Below are 16,185 nucleotides of genomic sequence, written 5' to 3'. Positions count from 1 at the left end.
CTGGCGGCCGGTCAAATGAAAGTAACTTTTTTGTTAATATTTAGTTAACTTTTTTTGATTTGACAAACGCATTTATTAATTGACGGGCGGCATCAACCGGCAAATTTTTGCGTATGCATTTAAATTGTCTCAGCTGGTAGAAGCATGAACTTATCGTTCTACTAATTTGAGCGTCAAGAGATAGGTCAGAATTGAGTAAAACTCCCAGTAGTTTAACGGTGGATAAAGCGCTACTCCCTACATTGGGTAGAGCCGTATCCTGGATCAAATTCTGTCGTCTGGCTGAAGCCACCCACAGTTGTTGAGTTTTTGGGTTTAATGTTAGTCTGTTTTCAGCCATCCAGTTTCCTATTTTCTTGATGCATCCATCAATTAAATTGACAAGCACACTTCTCTCGCCTGGTTTGCAATAAACATAAATCTGCGTATCATCTGCATAGCAGTGAGACCACAATCCACATTCTTTGATAATGTTCTCTATATCTTTAGTGTATAGGAGGTAGAGAAGTGGTCCGAGTACTGACCCTTGAGGCACTCCTGTAGACACCCGAAAGTTGGTTAAGCTTTTACCCTGGAACACAACTGCATATTCTCTTTTCACTCAAATATATATTTTTTTTTTTATTCGATTATTTTTAAGCCCATATTAAACAATTTGGCCGATAAACGAAGACATGAGTGGATGATGGCGTTATGTTGCAAATTTTCAAAAATGATTTTTTATTTTTATACTTAGAATAGGATTGTATGTACAGCCCCTTCATATAAAATCAACTACACCATCACAAAGTAGGCAGAATACCAATGTTGAGATCGAATGAAGGAGCCATATTATCAATTTGTACCGGTGTTCAAAACTTATCAATAATTGTACCGGTGTTCAAAACTTTAATCCCAGATATCTCTGCTTTTTGTTTTTCTCACAAAACACCTTTATCCACTATTTTTTTATATTCCTTCATATTATTTCTCCTCCCCTTTTTATATTTATGTTCCTGAATGTTAAATGTTCCGTAATGTTCCCCTGTGTATCATCGCCTTGTTCTTTCCGTTTCAGTTCTTTAGCTGTCGGCAGCAGTGAAGGTTACCGGTTGTTTTCCTTGGTAGCTGATGATGCCCTGGAAGAAATCTATTGCAGCAAGAAGGGGGAGGACACCTGCTTGGTGGAGCGCCTCTTCAGCAGCTCGTTGGTTGCTGTGGTCACACTCTCCGCTCCGAGGTGAGCTTCTGTTTACCTTTACTTAAATACTACCTGACTCGTCTTCACAAAACCTCGTTAATTAGTATTCTATAACGTTTCTACTTTCAGGTTTTTAGAAATGAAGTATTTCTTTGGTTCAGATAACAGCGGTACTTAAGTAGTTTTTTTGTAGGTAACTAACTATCTTATCTCCATACCATTTAAGTAGGTAATCCAAGAATTGCAATTCCTAAATTCTTGCGTAATCATAAATGTGATAATTTACTTCCAAAAAGCTTTTCCCAATGTGGACAGTTTCATAGAAATTAGTTCATTAAAAAAATACATTTATTTATTTTTAAGTTTTATTCATTTTAACAAATCAGTAACATACATAATTGTATTTTTATTCCCGCAAAGCCGAAGCTTGTCTGCGGGTTACAATACATTAAAAAAAAATTATAAGGAAGTACATAGTATAATAATATATGAAGAATAAAATATATTTATATGCACACTTAAGTTTCACTTGCTGTTTAATAATTTTTTGACTATTTTTTTAAATGAAATTAGGTTTTTTTCCTCACGATTTTCAGCTTGTATTAAATTGTACAGTTTTGGTACTACACTACCCATTGTTCTATCACCATAGTAGTTCTTCTGTCGTGGTACCATCAGCTGCTGTGCCGATACTTGTCGGGTCATGATCTGGTGGTTTATTTTGGATTTAAAACTGCAATCGAGGAAATGATCTGTCATTATCTTTTACTGACACTGTTTGTCAATTGGCAAAACGTTAACAAAATCAAATAATAATTTATTGTTGTCTTTTGCCTCAATATTTATTTTTACAGATACGATCATTTTTAAGATTTGTACCTGTAAGTTCAGGACTCTGTCGGTATAAGATTTAAAACTTAGTCCCCATATTCTTAATCCATATTGAATTATTGGGTCAACTAGCCCCAAGTAAACTAGTCTCAGCACTGGGTACGGTATGTATGGGTACATAATTGCACTATGCTGTTCGTAAACTGTACCTCCATTTAAGTTACATTAAAATTTTATGAAAGAATTTATATTTTATTTATTTTTTTAAAGTACATACTCGAAAACGTACTAAGTAGATAGAATTACATTTTTTGATAATTTTTGTCATATTTTTTTAATTTCTTATACAATACTATAAAATATAAGTCGTACATGTGTAGGTACTTATTAACGATTTATGCCTAAGAGATTATTCGCAAAAGTTTGGAGAGTATCTTCAAAAACTACAATTTTGTTATTCTGGCAGTTTATGTAACATTCCTAACACATGCTGCCCATGAGTGTGTGGAATGTTGCCTTAGTTGAAAACAAAGGCAGTTGAAATATGTCCCGATGTCTGAGTGTTCTTAATCCTGCATTTATTTGTATTTTATTGAGGCGGTTAGTATCTACTTTATAGCCCAGTATTTTATCGAGAAATTTTATATCGAATAATTTATAATATAAGCCAAGTACCAGTAAAATTATCGTTCAAAAAATGCCAACTGATTTTAAACATCGATGGACTAAAGGCCGATAAGCTTCGCGTTTAATAATACATATTCAACACAGTAAACTGCTTATTAGTTTACGGATTACGACGTACATACGTGAATAATTTAGAGGAAGCCAAAACGTAAATGGAGGGGTTTGATGATTTCATATTTAAGGGGTCGTTTACGTATGGACAATACAATAGATATGACAATATTGCCTTGTCGACAGCCTCGACCGCGCGGGACAGAACGCTGAGGCACCGTGCGAAAATTCGGCCGTAGTTCAGACGTGAGCGCTGCGAAAATAAATACACGACGGCGTTTATTACGAGCGGGTTCATGAAACATACTACTTATTTTATACCGAGATGTATTGGAGTTGTTAAAGAACGGACTACACAATAATTTATTTTTTTTCTGCCTTCATTTTCGGCAGAAAAAATGTGCGGGAGCGACACGTTCACGTCGAGCAAATTGGTATTGGCACAAGGTCCCGTCCGTGCGTGTTCACACGAGGACAGTGCGGCCACGCGCGTCGGTGGGGGTAATCAATGTCCCGCGGAGATAGCCTACCCGTCTATCTCGGTGGCAATGTCTCTAAACAATGTTTTATCCTGCAAATTGCTCGTGGACAATGGCCGAGTCCTAGCACAAAACAATATTGTAGTGTGTGTGGTGTGATCGTATGATTAAATGCTGTTCTGGCTTTTTTCTGTTTTATAAACTAACATTTTTATAAATTGTTCATGGCTTATCGCCGCGCCCGCGCCGTTGGCGTTGTATAATGGAATACCACTCTTTCTCAAGTCGTGTGTGAACATTACCCATATTATTTTTATATCGTAAGACAAGCAGAATCGATGTTTTCATAACAAATGTTGCCTTGAACGGTGTGTTTTCGGCAACCGGCAATCGTGAATGGCGGAACGTTTGCGAAAATAATATTAAATTACGACACAGTACGTGTTCATGTAGGTGGGGACTGTTATTGCACCATAACTACTAACTTTACTCTTCCTAGTTAGTTACACTAATCATCAAAGTGTGATCTATGTGTAATCAGGGGGGTAATTACAAACACCATTTGCATCGGTACATCTCGAGACAGTATTAAATAAAATCGGTATTTATGTACGAAAATTGAAAGTATCTAAACGTAACTGAACTCTTTAAACTAGAATCTTTAAAATTTATTCATAAATTAGCCACTGATGTAATTGTAGACGAAGAATTAAAACTTGAAAAAAATTGTAGTAAACATGAACACAACACGAGAATATCAAAAAAATATCATATACAATCTTTTAAAACGAGAAAAGAACAATCGAGACTTATAAACCATGGACTGAAATTATACAATAAACTACCAGACAAAACTAAACAAAAGACTCAGGCAACCTTTACAAAAGATGTTAAAAATATTATTATTAACAGTAGAATGTGAATTTTAAAAGTGAAAAAAAATTGTTAAATGTATGTAACCCGTAAGGATTTATCAATAAAATTTAAATAAAAATAAAAATAAAATAAAAAAATCTTCGTCGGTGACTTCGTTATTTCATGTCCGCTCGCTAGTTGGAGCATATGGTGTCCACAAAGATCCTCCAAGCATCTCTGTCTGTTGCCAGCTCCTGTGCATCCTCCCAAGTCAGGTTCGCGTCCCGTAGTTCTGACACGAACTGCCGACAGACAGTCAGCAGTGGACGTCCAGGACGTCGAGAACCTGATGCCTTGTAAGGTAGGCAAGCGTGGTTAAGGCTCCCAGGAGGCATTCGCAGTACATGGACAAGCCAACCGTAACGCCTCCGCTTGCTGACAGTTGTCACCGGAGTTTGCTGCGTCCGTTCTCTTATTACTTCATTCCGCGCGAAGTCAAACCACCGCACACCCGAGATTCTTCCGAGACACCAATTCTCAAAATTCAGTATTTTGCTGTTTTGGGCCCTAGTGAGGTGCCACGATTCGCATCCATAGAGGTGAATTTATTATTAATTTATACATATATTTCATATTTTACAAAATGGTACAAAAAACGCTCTGGCAAATTCTGCTTGCACTAGGAATAGGCTCAGTATATGAAGGGTCTGCAAGCCAGAAATATTAGTAACAGTTATAGCCCAAAAGAAAAGGAAAAAAGTACAGCTTACGTTAATATAAAAATAAAATATATAAATAAATATATAATATGCACATACAAAAAATACAATAAATTTATAAATGATTCAAAATAATATTAAATAATATTTAGATTACTATTTATTTATTATTTTTTGCACCACAACAGGCCAGGAGGCTCAATTACAGTGGTGAATTACATTACAGAACACCCAGGCTTGAGAAAAATCACATCAATTTTTTTTTGTGTTCTCACCGGGAATCGACCTCGGAACCTTCCATGTCTGAGTCAAGCGTCTTGATCACTACACCACGGAGGCCGCCTAATAAATTTTCAGATTCCTTTATTATTATCCTCAATAAATTTTCAGATTCCTCACTTCCAATGCCTGTCAACCAAATCGTAATTCTTCGTGTTATGCAAGCGTTATATGACGGCATTTGGTTTTCACTGAGTAAATATCCGATCTCCAGACACTCAGACAGCCTTCATACTGTTGAATGTGGCGCCCGCTATTTCTTAGCCGCACTCCCAGTTCTTTTTGAAAGCTCCCATTTTCCGTAACACATACTCCCAGGCAGTTGAAACTCTCGACCCTTTCGATGACTTGGTTCGACAGAGTGAGGGGGTTTTGGGGATCGAGGCGTGAAGTGTTACACAGTACGTGGGTTTTTTGCCATATCGATTTTTAAGGTAATCGCTAATAATCGAATGAAGAAAAAGCATCAGGAGAATTATCCTCCTCACAAGGGGGTTTTGTAAGTACGATGCTGTTGTACGATTTTTTTTTAATCTGACGCTTTCCGAAGATTCGTCACTTTGGATTCGGCAGTGTACCTACAACCCCTTACTACTTTTTAATTACTTGATAAGTTAAAACGATTGCAGAATATTTGTATTCGTTATATCTTTGATCTTCGCAAATTTATTTTGTTAATTGTTTTATATTTTACACAGTTAGACTTAACTCTAATGGACCAGTGAAGTTTCCACATTTTATAATAATTATATGTAAGGTTAAAGTATAAAAAAGAGAAGGAAAATAAACATAAATAGAAGTTGTTCAAAAATTAAAATTAAAGTTAAAAAAATGAAGAAAATTTGTAAAAGTAATTAAAAGTTAAGAATTAAAATAAAGAATGAAAAATATGCTTAGATGTAAAAATAAAATAAAATAATAACATTTTTTTAAAAAGGAAAAACATAAATATACACATACATATTTTAAGGGATTCAAAGAAACGATGAGAAGAATCTTTAAATAAGAAAATAAATTTTAAAAACATCTTCAAAATTAATGACACATAGTAAGAGCAGCAATATATTGATTTCATATACATATACAATATAAGTAATTGAAAGTAGTTTAAAAGTATAAAAACATGTCAATGCAGCAGAGAAAAAAGAAGGAATAACAGGTATAGCAAGTAATATTTAAAATTTGAAAAAGCAATATAAGGAGAAGATTTTAAACCAAAGGTAGTTGATAAAATTTCAGTAAAGCGATTTTCGCCGTAATACAAATTTCAGTAGAAACATTTGATTAAAATTAACAATATTAATGTATGTAATGCGAAGTGATCTAAGAGAAAAGGGGATCAACGGGAGTTTTATTCAAAAGCTTTCCATACACTATTTTTGAAAAATGCCTGCCCTTATATGTATATAAAGTGTCAAATAAATAAATTAACCCCGCGTCACATAAACCGAATAATAATTCGTTTTATGTGTGTGAGATGCGGAAGCGGTGCCGTGCGGCTCTCAAGGTCCTCGCCGTCTCTAGAGTCTCGGTCTAGAGACAGCAGAGCCCGGGATGAGGAGCGGAGGAGCGATCTCACGACTTCCGCACGCCAAAACCTGATACTGAGCACCGCTGACCTCCAAACGGACCACTGCCGAATGTAGACGGACCCCAGTTCGACGTATGAAAATGTACAGTGCTATCATCGATAAATAATGTTATACGATAAACACAGTCTCGGCTTGTGATTTTGCTTACGTTTACACTATTGCCACGTCAGTTTAAAGCCAATTTACTGATACAACAAGGCAGTTCAGTGCTATAGGAAATTGGATATAAAATACAGGGTGTTCTTTAAACCCTGTCACATCCGAAACCACGATGATCAGTATGACCAAGAAGACATTGGCACATTAAAATATTTTTTGAGAACGAATAAAATATTTAAAAAAAAAAATGGTTGCTTACATCTGCAGGGGAGAAGGGGGGAGGGGGGAGTCTGGTACACTGTCGACCGCTCGGCCGCGCCCCCTCGCTTCTCCTCTGCAGAAGTAAGCAACTATTTGTTTTTTTCAATATTTTTTTTTTTTTAATTTTCTTCGATCTAAAAATTTTTTTATAAGCTAATATGTCTTCTTGCCCATACTGATCATCGTGGTTTCGGATGTGACAGGGTTTAAAAACACCCTGTATAAAAAATGTTTCCTTACACGCGGTAAAAATTACAGCATTTCAAAGAAAAAAATTATACTAATTAAATACTTTGAACTATGTCACAAGTTTATCCGAATAAACCAATGATAGATTATTGTGATATTTTTTTACGGTTTCCCGGAAGTCAGATCACCAATCAGCAGAACTCTCCGACCAAAGCTTGTGACGTCACGTGCAGAATAATAATAATACGATGCATACAAATATTTGGCTTAGTATGATGGTCTGATCAATTTATTTATTTTTAAGTGTACCTACGTCGTACGCACAGATAATATAAGATCTGATCTTCATTGATAGAAATGAGTTAAATCGGCGATGTAAAAAATAGTGAATCACCATTAAAACTAACGGCCAACCTTTAGTGACATTTTCGTAACCGAACAACACGCTGTAACTTAACCCGTCCGTTATACGTTTGTCGTTAAACTAAAAACTAAACCAAAAAATTAGAACGCTTTTGTTATAATATTTAATCGAGCTAAAGGTCTTCTTTTTAACCCTTCCTTTCCTTGCTGTTCCAAAACCATCCTCGCGTTACGGTGCTGTGTAGTCAAATACACTTGCAAAAAATTAGAGATTTTAAATTGGATTTTTTTTATATTCATACGCAATTGCTACAATCGTTTATAGTTGAAGTCAAAAGCGCTAATACTTTTAATCTAATTGCGATTACAATAAAAGTAATAATTGTTTTATTTTGTTCAACTCGGGAGTGTTATCTTTTAACATACTGAGCATGGATCACATAATAATAATAATCGTGAGTGAAATAGTTATAGTCCCTAACTATACACGTATTTAAAACATTTTATGATCACAGCGTACACTCCGCTTGTTTTTTTTCCCTTATCAACGTCAAGACAAAACTGATTGCTCCGAGTAATTACGTGAGTTTGTCGGGGGTGGATGTGGGGATGTTTGAGGGGGGTGGGAATGAGCAATGCGAAAAAACAGAGCTATAGTCCTTAAATGTAAGATGATTAGAATGACAGCTGTCAAACTCAAATCAATAGTGATGGGAAATTACTGATCACTAATCATGTACCGATCAAATCGATTTTATCAGTTTTTTCATGCAAACATAAAACTCTGTTTCCGAAAATTGATTTGAAAAAACGCAAAAACAAGCCTATTATAGTGTTTTGAATACAATTATTCACCAAAAATAAGACATTTATACTTTTTTCGTGAACATTATCAAACGATTTTTTTTATTCGATCAATTAACATTGATCAATTTGTCCCATCTCTAGCGTTTTTGCAAAATGATATAACCTTGTAAGAGCGTAATAAATAATTATGTTTATTTTTTATTTTTTTATTTCTTAACCACAAAGTTAGTGCTTCAAATATAAACTTAATGTTGATTTTAGTTTTTTTTTATTTTAAAGCTGATTTTATACATTTATGTTGATTTATATGTCAAGAATTGTATAAAAAAAATTAACTTACCAAATACGAATGGTTTTTCGTGTGTCAATATAAATCGATCCTTAGACGTTACTACAAAGTTATGTCGTCAGTTTTTCTGACAACTGCCATTCTAATCATCTTACATTTTCAGGACTATAAAGTTACTTATTCGTGAACATGTCTCGTTTTTAGTGAGTGTTTAAAGTGTAACTATTTTTAATTGGCGCATAAATAAGTTCAACTTCAAAATTATCGTCTATCAACTGTAATTGATCGTATTGTAAACTACTTAAAATGAACACGCACATTATAATTCGATATTCAATATAAAGTCGACATGTCGATCGATAGTGAAGTTTTGCGGTGGTACGTCACTATTGCGATGTCTCAACAATAAAGTACGGAATTGGTTTCTTACACTTAACTGTCAATATTTACACAACTTCATGAGCGTGCAAACGTCAAAAATCTCTTCTTAAGTTGACCGTAAAATAGTTAGTGTCTTGAAAGCCATTAGCCGGGCATTTATGAAGTAACCAATATTTTGAAGAAGGACTGGATTCAACTCCCTGGGGAGCTTTGAATATTAATTTAGATGCCTAGACTACTACATTACCTTCTCTAAAATGTTCTTCATCTCTGTTGTAATATGTTAATTTATGAAGTAGATGATAAAGATACAAATATGTCTAGTTTTTGTGCAGGAAACGCGATACTCAAGGGCAAGCCAATCCAAGACTCCGAGAGCCCCTCTACTAAACAGCGGTAGAGTTAACTCCTTTCAAATTTTAATATAAATACTGAATGGCATAGGAGCTATTGATCCGCCATTGTTTCCTCCGGTTTAGCTTACCGACATTGGCTCGCACAGTTTCACCTTTGTCGAATATTCGACCCACTTACATACGGATATGTTAATTCTGTCGATCGATTATAATTATTGCAAATTAAATATTATTATTAAAAAATAAATATAATACAACTTTATTTTTTTCCACTCATTTTATATTTTTTCTACCGGCCGGTTTTAAAGCTACGCGAGCTACTTTATTTATTTATTTTATTTCTGAAATCTACATTTCTACATACATTTTTATAGTAAACAAACATATATTGTATAAACTCAGAACTAATAACAGATTTCCACATAGTAATGAAAATATATTACACATCAAATAAATACATATAATTTATACATATAAAAATGTTATTTTCATGTACTCGTAAATATTTTTCAATAATCAAAGAATTTTTTTGTATTTATTTTAAGAACAGTAAGTTACTGTAAATTGGGCGGGATTAGGACAAAAATGCTTGAAGAGAGGATAAGGAGGGGAAGGGAGATGTACTACTACTACTACTACCATCACGCCATTTCCCCGTAGGGGTAGGCAGAGAGAATGGACCGCCACACACGTCTATCCTGGCATACAATCCTAGCATCTTCCATATTTATACATCTTGTCATACATGCCCTTCGGTTCTGTCTGTTTTTGACATGACCAGACTTACGATTTTGGTTTATCTGATTATGCCACGTCTTCCTTGGTCGTCCTCGTCTAACGTTGCCGTTCATTTTCGCCATATATACTTATTTATTATTATAATGTCTACTAAGTTACATAATGCATTTTTAGTGTAAATTTGAAATCAAGGCATAATATAGTAATGATTTTACTTTAGCAGTGTTTACTGAATATTAGATCTAAACAAATTTATTTATTTTAAAGAAATAAACAATCGACAATGATATAGTAAAATAAAAAAAATACAGTTTAAAGACAAACCAGCAAAGTTTCTAAATAAGAATCATACATATTATTAAATTGTGTTACAACAAAACGGTGTGTTTATGTGTATTTGTATGAGAGTAAGTGTAGATGTGTGTTTATATGTATTAGTGTAGGAAAAAGTGTTCAGGTGTGTGTAAGTGTGAGCACCATTAAATAGTAAGTGGGATCGTATCGCAGCCAGAAATAAGGAGACTTAATTTATTTTTAAATAAATTAAGGGGAATGTAAAATATATCTATGCATGAAAAAAAAAGCATTATAGTTAGAGCAAGAACGATATGGAGCTAATAAGTCAAGTCTTTTTGTCATATTGTTCTTGTAAAGGTGGGAGGTGTGCAGTGAGATGGATACGATCTTTAAAACTAGACAGGCGTAGAGTAAAGCAAATATTGTTTATAAAAAAATATTATTTTTTTTAATTGAAAAGAATTATAAATATTTATAATTTGGTAATGCCGTGCATGCTCTATTCGGCTGTTTGGAAAAATTTGGTTGCAAATAATATTTTAATTTAAGTCAAAATCTGGCTGAAGTATGTATGCGAACAAGAAAACATCGAGCACCTATATTATATACTACATTTTAAATCGTATAAGATAATAAAATATAAACAATAAAAAATGTCCTCTTTAAAATGAAGGGTACACGATATTTATTTATACTTTTACATTGTTTGTATTCTTTTTTTTATACAGAATAATGTTTCCTCACTGGGAACATTATATCATATGAAGGATGAATGTCAAAAAATGAAGTTTTGAGACAGAACGCAAAATGTTTTCCCTCCCTGTTGCAACAAATGTAAAAGCGACAAAACGCTTTTAAGCTTTCAAACCTCTTGGACATTTGATAAACTTATAAATATAAAGGAACCTGCTCAACGTAAATATCTTATATTGTTTAAGGGTATCATTTATCTAACGTGGTTTTCATTAATAATAAATTATCGCTTTATTTCCAGTATTTAACTGGTATCCAACCTTTACCTCGTGTATGCATTTTTTTTTCTCGTCCAGGACTGATATTCCAAACGCTCTCGTGGCCGTATTATCTCGTGTATTTACATACAAAATACAAAAACTGTTTTCTCGTGCCGCGAGAGTAATTCAGAATAACACCCCAGGTATGTTGGAAAGTACAGCCTTAATGCCAAATTCAACAGATATGTAGATCACGCGAACTGCCGTCATACGCCATTATTATTTTAAAACACAAAAAATTAAGCGATTTTGGTTTTTTATTTACAGTACTGCCTTAATTATGTTACGCGATTTCTCTGTAGGACTGGACAGAGAATATCGGAAGTTGAACGCCATATTCCCACTCTGATTTTCCGCACACATTTAGTTTCCTGCATTATATATGTTTTTTTTATCTACGCACTAGCACTACATAACGTTCGACGATATTTGAAGTGTCGATCTTTTTAACCGTATCTTTTATCCCTCTTTTTGGTTTTGCAATTTTGTTTGCTTTATGATCCCTAGAATCGATTTTGTTTTCAATATTCTCAATTCATTCAAGTGCGTAATAATCTCGTGGAATTTTTTCATCAATTTCATTTTAATTAAACAGCTGTCGTTATATCTGGTGTACTCCAATTATTTGGGTTGAATACCACAAGGCCAATGCCTTTTGTTATTGTGTACGTCAAGTTTCTCCAATAGGTTATTGGCACTGTACGATTGTTCTGCCTTTTTGATATATTTTATTCGTAATCAGCGGGTTCTTTTAAGTAGGGTAGGGATATGACTGAATTTAGAGATTCCAAAAATAAGTCTCGCTGCGGCATTCAATACAGACTGTAGGCGAGTCATTTTATTCATTGGTAGACCTGCGTAGATACCATTGCAATAATCGACTCTAGACACTTCAAACGCATTTATTAATTGACGGGCGGCATCAACTGGCAAATTTTTGCGTATGCATTATTTAATCTGTCTCGGCTGGTAAAAGCATGAACTTATCGTTCTACTAATTTGAGCGTCTAGAGAAAGGTCAGAATTAAGGATGACTCCCAGTAGTTGGGTAAAGTGGTACTCCTTACATCGGGTAGTGCCGTATCCTGAATCAAATTCTGTCGTCTGGCTGAAGCCATCCATAGTTGTTCCGTTTTAGATGGATTAAGTGTTATTCTATTTTCAGCCATCCAGTTTCCTTTTTCTCAATGCATCCATTAATCAAATCAACAAGCACATTTCTCTCGCTCGATGTACTTTATTTAATGCCGGGTGCAGTATGCTGTGTTATCACTAAACACGAATATTCGTTTCGTTGTGCCCACGTCACAATATAATCTATGAAGCTTACCTCAATTCCGTAATGCGTTATTAATTATTACTTCGGCCGTTTATAAAACAATCCCATAAATTGCCTGTTTTGACTTATTTATCGAATAGGCAAATGACATTTCCAGGCGAATGAACCGTGGCTTCGTTTGATTAGGTGTTAAGTGCACTTGATTATATAAACACGCGATTCTAATGGTACTATAATTAAATGCATGGGATTAGTATGTCCTACTGTCTATCTTACCTTCAAGAACGTTCCCAGTTTCTAAGTAAACGTACCTTGACCAACATTTCCAGTCTTTATATTATTAAATGATTTATTATATATCTACCAACGAACGAAATGACTCGCCTACAGTCTGTTTTAAATGCCGCAGCGGGACTTATTTTCCGAATCTCTAAGTTTAGTCATATAGTCTACTACTTTTTTTTCTTTTTTTATTTATTAGGGATATAAACAGTAATACATGTAAAAAAAATATAACAAATGAAATATACAGAGAATAAAACCAATGACAGATATCCACAGAAGTACATTAAATACTCTTACAATACATGATAGTGTGTTTGTGTTAGTGTAAGTGTATGAGAGGGTGGGTGAGTGGGTGTTTTAATGGAATGAGGGTAGACATGTGTGTAAATATTGTTGCACAAGTGTCAAAAATATAAATATACTTAGGGAAGGAAGGAAGGGAATTAGGGAATATTATTATTTATGTTATAGCTTAATTTTAAGATGTATTTTTTTAAAGTGTATTTTTGTAATAAAAATTCTATGTAAATATATGTATGGAAAAATAAACAAATAAAAAAAATATATTTTTAAAAAATGAGGAATTTCATCACAACGGGAAATTGTATTGATGTTTTCTTGCACGCGGTAAAAAATAGAGAATTAAATTGTACGGCAAAGTTTCTTGAAAACGTTCGAAATAATTTCTAAAAACGCACTTATTTGAACGACGTCACTGGATCATATGAACCAACCAATGGTATGAGAGGTGTGAAGGATATCCGGTTTGCTTACCATAAACGAACCAATCGGGAGAACTGACAGAGAAAAACCTCTGACGACACACGCGGAGCTATTTCAGAAATACAAAACTTTAAAAAAAAAATAAACAAATTGTCTTGATTTAATAGTCTATTAACAAAACAAACTTCGTCATTATACTGGCTACATTTTTCACATAGGGTGGAATATCAACGCTGTTGGCTTATGTATAAGTCACTTCACAACTCTGCTCCGGAGTATCTAAGGAAACTATGCATTCCAGATGAACTAGCTGACAGGCGTTTTACGCTTAGACCAGCTACGTCTTCAACGAGAGGAAAAGTTATTATACCTCTACGCAAATAGCGCACTAAATTCGGCGAACGCGCATTCGCGGTCGCAGGTCCTATGGCATGGAATGCTCTCCCAGCAGAGGTGCGAGGCTGTGAGAGTGAAGTGATGTTTCGGAAAAAACTTAAAACCCACTTGTTCTCTCTAAATCGTTTGAATAAATCCGTAGCATGTGATAACGGAATAAATTGTTTAACTGAAATTACAAATTTAAAAGTTTCAATTTAATTTATTTATCTATTGAATCACTTTGTAAAGCGCCCTTGAAGTATATATTACGAAATTATATATTATATTACGAAAATGGCGCTATATAAGTTATCCATAATAAAAATATGACACATTAAAAAAATGTACAGTTCTAGTTTTATACAATGGAAAATTTAAATTCTTAAACTCATTAAAATAGCATTATATTAATTCATTATTTAACCCGAAAAAAATTTGATAATGATCCTTAAGATAAAAATAACTTTATTTAATTTTCTTTTATATAATTTTGAATTATCTATCCTTTTTGTATAAATACATTGAACTCCTTAATAAAGAAACCAGTTTCGAAGATGTCGCGAAAGCGATGAAACCGGTCATTGGATTTTCCAAATTTGTGGATCACTCGTCTTTTATGTACATAATAAATTACAATGGAATGAGATAAGATATTATTGTAACAATAAAGAGCTTTAAAATTTTATTGTTGGTTGATCTTTCGTTATCTATGTAAAAATTTTAATAGAAAATAGGTACCTAAGTATACGTTAATAATTTACCGACGATGGTTTGATGTATATTCCAATTTTAAAATTGGATGATATTAATATTTTTTGTAGATGATTCTTGGTAGAACTCCAAAATTAAGGATTTTGACCAATAATATCGATAAAGTTCTTTGTTTTTGTTTTATTTGACCAACGAGCGGTTTCCCCTAAGTGGCCACTTTCAGGACTGGTAAATCGTTTGCATTATTTTGTTTACATACTATTTTTTCATGGTTTTTCCTAAAACCATGAAAAAACAGATGATGATGTTGATGTTCCCTGATGTTCTTGTCTCCTGATAAGAACATCAGGGTCCCTTTATTAACGGAAAGTTAAAAATTATCTTCATCAGTTTTCTGCTATGGTTTTCTGTATGAAAAATGTAATATGTTTACAACTTTTTTTCTAAACGTGTTCAATAACAGGTTACCGACGAAGATACATTGAATTTTCATACAAATGCACACATTTTCGTACATAAATATCGATGTTAGTTGATAGCGTTCACAATCGCGGCCCTGGTAAGTAATACCTTAGGGACAGAGCATATAGTTCAGAACAGTTCATTTTAATGCGTTAGTCTAGTGGCCGGCAAACCGTGGCTCGCGAGCCGCACGCGGCTCTTTAGCCACTCGAGTACGGCTCACACAGCGCAAGTGATGCACACCTTTCGTTGGATTTATTTTGTCTAAGGATCCCACTGAAGAACTTTTAGGATGACTGCCTTTTAGATAATTGAGGGTATTGTAAATACTGTCATTAAATGCACCTAAAACATCATATTTAACTCCGTGAAATTATTTAAATTTCAACAGATAGAGCTTTAAAGTATAGCCGAAGTGAGAAAAGGTTTTGTTTTTATTTTAACCAAAAATTGATCACGTTCACCATTGCATCATTTATCAAGAAGCGATTTGTGAGCAGGCTTTTACAAAAGAAATTTGCAATGTTATGGAATTCGTACTCAAGATTGTCAACGCAATTGAAACTTTTTATCATCACCAATTTAAAAAAAAAAAACAAATTAAAATAGAGAGTGAATACGCATACTTTTGCTGCATGTTAGCGTTGGGTTTAAAGAAGAAACGTTTGAAAACAGAATTAATTTGGCTCTTAAAAGAAATCTTAATTATATAAGTATAATAAATCTGGGATATACCAATTAAATTGTAATGATTGCATTCAATCTACATTCTACAAAACTTTAATATTAGAGTAAAAGAACACAGAACAAAGTGCTTAAATAATAATAACGTTTCTGAATTCGCAAACCATCTGATAGAAAATAATTATAACTTTAATTAA

At 33.8% G+C, this 16,185-nt stretch overlaps 1 protein-coding gene across 1 annotated transcript in view; it reads left to right on the top strand.

Annotated features, from left to right (window-relative positions):
* Positions 1-1,057: 1,057 nt before the first annotated feature.
* The window catches only part of LOC148273727 (WD repeat domain phosphoinositide-interacting protein 2-like), a gene marked incomplete at its 5' end in the record, with an annotated part of 55,254 nt that continues 40,126 nt past the window's right edge, over positions 1,058-16,185 (top strand). Inside the window, one exon of the mRNA XM_088238302.1 lies at positions 1,058-1,219. Within this exon, the coding sequence (XP_088094428.1) occupies positions 1,058-1,219 (162 nt within the window). The remainder of the gene's footprint in view (positions 1,220-16,185) is intronic.

This window comes from Micrasema longulum, unplaced genomic scaffold (genome assembly GCF_059751315.1).
Source record: "Micrasema longulum isolate JH-2025_06_02 unplaced genomic scaffold, ASM5975131v1 h1tg001855l, whole genome shotgun sequence".
Taxonomy (NCBI): Eukaryota; Metazoa; Arthropoda; class Insecta; order Trichoptera; family Brachycentridae; genus Micrasema; species Micrasema longulum.
The sequence above is the reverse complement of the archived record's forward strand: the minus strand, read 5'-3'. Positions and strand labels throughout refer to the sequence as shown.